Source organism: Echinops telfairi, unplaced genomic scaffold, assembly GCF_000313985.2.
Source record: "Echinops telfairi isolate 266 unplaced genomic scaffold, ASM31398v2 ScPeMD7_7400;HRSCAF=8409, whole genome shotgun sequence".
Lineage (NCBI taxonomy): Eukaryota > Metazoa > Chordata > Mammalia > Afrosoricida > Tenrecidae > Echinops > Echinops telfairi.
The window spans coordinates 54,807,865-54,811,315 of record NW_022111300.1 but is presented as its reverse complement, the minus strand read 5'-3'; the positions used below and the strand labels follow the sequence as shown (position 1 = coordinate 54,811,315).

Below are 3,451 nucleotides of genomic sequence, written 5' to 3'. Positions count from 1 at the left end.
CCCCTCCCTCCCCGCTCCCCCCTCCCGCATGAGCCCTTGATAGTTTATAAATGGGTATTTTGTCATATCTTGCCCTGTCCGACGTAAAGACAAGCTTTTAAGACCACAGTTAGTCTTTCTGATAGCAGGATACCATCTAGTTTCTTCCACACACTTTGCTCTAGCAACCATATCTTCAGTGACTTCTTCATAAAGTTGAGCATCAAGCAGGGCCACATAGATGAACTAATGTTCTTAGATCAGGGCTAGAATGAAGTGCCATCCTCAAATCCATTCATATATGTATGGTTTATGTATGCCTGTTGTTCACCTTAGAGACATCATCTTTGAGAACATTATCAATCATCCTTCTGGGGCACAAGATAATCCCATTGATCGTGTCACTAATTTAGCCAATAGTATAGAATTTAAAACACTTTTGAGAAAAGGAAATTATACAAGGGTGACTATGAAGCACACACAGATTAAACTGGAAACTATTTACACAAACAGTAGGTTTTTACATTACTTTTTAAGGTTATTCATGATTCACATATGAGATTATTTTGTGAGCCAGTCTATGACTTCAAGGCATAACTTCAGCTTAAGGTTAAATAGTATCTTAGGGGAGTCTTCTAGTCTCAGCTGGTCTGGTCAATTTGAGCTTTTAAAGAATTTAAGTTCTGTTTCACCCTTCTCTTCCCTTCCCTCAGGACCCATCCATTGTAACCCAGATCAGAATGGGGGGCAATGGTAGTGTTGGTCACCATCTAGAGCAGTGGTTCTCAACCTGTGGGGGTCGAACGACCCTTTCACAGGGGTCACCCAATTCATAACAGTAGCAAAATTACAGTTATGAAGTAGCAACGAAAATGATTCTATGGTTGGGGGGCATCACCACAACATGAGGAACTCTATTAAAGGGTCACGACATGAGGAAGGTTGAGAACCACTGTTCTAGAGCCTCTGGTTTCAGGTGGATGAGGCAAGGCACCCTGCTGGCACAGTGAGCTACACAGTGAGATGCTAACTGCACTTTCAGAGTTTTTAACCCATCTGAGGCTCTGAGGGAGAAAGGGGAAGCTATCTGCTCCCATAAAGATTTTTTAAAGTCTGGAAAACCCAAAGGGGCATCCTATTCTGTCCTATAGGGGTCCCATTTGAGGAAGATCACTGACTGTACCAGGTGCAAAGGTGAACCCGTGGCATTCACACTGTCGGCATCACTACTAACTCACTCCCACATGTAAATACTACTCACGGCATTTAAATACGATTTTACCCCGTGGTTGAAATGCTAACAGTTCCCACCCTCATTTTCTTTCTTTTGTTCCATTATTTACCTTTCTTTACTCACCCCGTTTCCTGCCCGATTGTGTGTTCCTAAAGGATCCCTGATAGCGTCATAGTTGATTATGAGTGGGACTGCTACTCAAGGGCAGCAGTTCGAAACCAGGAGCTGCTCAACAGGCCAACGATGAGACTGTGTTTCCGTAAAGAGTTACAAGGTAGAGAGAAAACCCCAGGGGCAGTTCTACAAGGTCTATAGGGTCGCCATGAGTTAGAATGACCTTGATGGTAGTGAGTTGGGTTTGTGTGTGTGTGTGTGTGTGTGTGTGTGATTCTGACAGTCTGTACTTGTTCTCATATCCAAAGGCAGGAGATGGAGCGTCATCTAGCAACGATGGGGAAAAGTCCTCACAAAGGAAAACGAGACAAAGAAGCCTAACTATCTATCCATCCACAGGTTCCAGCTCTCTTCCGAGCAGCCTGTGGGGCTGGTCCGGGGTGTGGGCGTGGCCTAGGACCGGGGGCGGGGCGTGAGGATGGGCGTGGCTTGCTACTTCGGAGCCCGCGTCGGAGCCCGCGCTGGGTAGGCGGAACCTTCCACAGGCACTCCCGGGAGCGGGCCGGAACTCGGGGGAGGAGCACGGAGCGGCGAGGACTACAACCCCCGTGGTGCACAGCGGCTGAAGCGCGTTGGGCAGCTTCATTCCGCGTCTAGGAACTGCGAAGCAATCAATACAGCGACTGTAAGCCTCCCTGGAGAAGGGGGCTCGAGATCAGCGCGCGGGATGCACTTCCTTGGTGCTGGGGCTCCCTCGGACTTAGCGGAACCCACTGTCCGGCCGGCTGGGTTTCCGGTGGGACATTGAGTGTTGACGGACGCCGAGGCGCGGCGGTTTAATTCTCCGGCGGTGGCGGAGCTGGGCGACATGGTCCTGACAGGACTCATCAGGAAACTCGGTAATGTACCGAGACCCCGCGCTGCCCCTCGCTGAGGTGTCCACCGACAAGGCCGCCTCCTGGCAATGGCCGGGTGTCTCCAGCTGGGCGGTCCCTCACTTGGCCTGGCTCCTCCGGGGCAGCCTCGGCTCCCTGATGATTGTCCACCACCTCCTCGGCCCCCAGAACCTTCGTTTACCCCCCCAGATTCCTTGTCCCCCAGATTCCTCCCATTCTCCCAGGTCCTCTGAGATCCCTCCACATCCCCTCCTCTCTGATAGTCCCTCCAGACCCCCCTTGGTTTTCCAGATACTCCCGTGCCCCTTCAGATTCTTCCGGTCCTCGGGCCCGGACTCCCCCCGCCACCCCACCCCAGGTCTTCCTGGTCTCCCTAAATCCCCTGGTGCCTTCAGATTCTTCGGACCCTCCAGATCTTCTGTTCCCCTCAGAGTCTCTGGCCCTCCAGAGATCTCTTATACCCCCAGATCCTTTGGCCCTCAAGATCCCCCCAGATCCTCCTGACCCCGGATCCCAGGCCTCCGGTCACGGCGTCCCACGGGCCTCCGTGTGCACCCGCAGTGTCTCTGGGCGAGAGACGGCGCCCCGCTGCCCGGCCGCCCCAGAGCGGACAGCACCCGCCAGGGTGAGCTCCGGGTCTGGAGAGTGACTGCCGCCCACCCACCACAGGTCACCCTCTGGCCGAGATCCGCGAGCGCGCGCTCCGGAGCATTGTGTGCAAGGTGGAGCACGGGCTGGTCCTGCCGGCCGACCTGGTCCAGGAGCGGCTGCTCTTCCTGCACCTGCTGCAGTGGTTCACCTTCCCCGCCGCCGCCGGGCCGCTCCAGGAAGAGGTCCTCGCCTTGCTCGGCAAGTTAGTGAAGGTAAATGCTCACGTTAGGTAGCTGGCATCTCCTGGGTTCCGAAAGCAGCCAGATAGGATGAATTGTAACTTAGCTGGGTCCTCCTCTGTCTGTCACACTGAGCGCTGGTGGCCTGAGGTCTTGCCTCAATTCCTTCCGATGTTTGGCGTGCTGATTTGGGGGGGGGGGTGTCTCATCTTTGGAGGTGACTATTTGTCATCATGTTTTTACTTCTATGCTAAGATTTACGGGTGTTGGTATGAAAGCGATCACGTTGATGTGATGAATGATGCTACATGGGGACCGGCATTAGTAAATCACAGTTCGAGCCTGTTAGGTTGCTTTTCTCATGTCTTGTTCAATTTCACTTAGAAGGAGCCCTGGTG

At 53.0% G+C, this 3,451-nt stretch overlaps 1 protein-coding gene across 1 annotated transcript in view; it reads left to right on the top strand.

The window, feature by feature from the left end:
* Positions 1-2,183: 2,183 nt before the first annotated feature.
* The window catches only part of RTTN (rotatin), a 96,729-nt gene continuing 95,461 nt past the window's right edge, over positions 2,184-3,451 (top strand). Inside the window, exons 1-2 of the mRNA XM_045296076.1 lie at positions 2,184-2,226; positions 2,893-3,086. Coding sequence (XP_045152011.1) covers positions 2,196-2,226; positions 2,893-3,086 — 225 coding nt within the window. The 5' untranslated portion in view covers positions 2,184-2,195. The remainder of the gene's footprint in view (positions 2,227-2,892; positions 3,087-3,451) is intronic.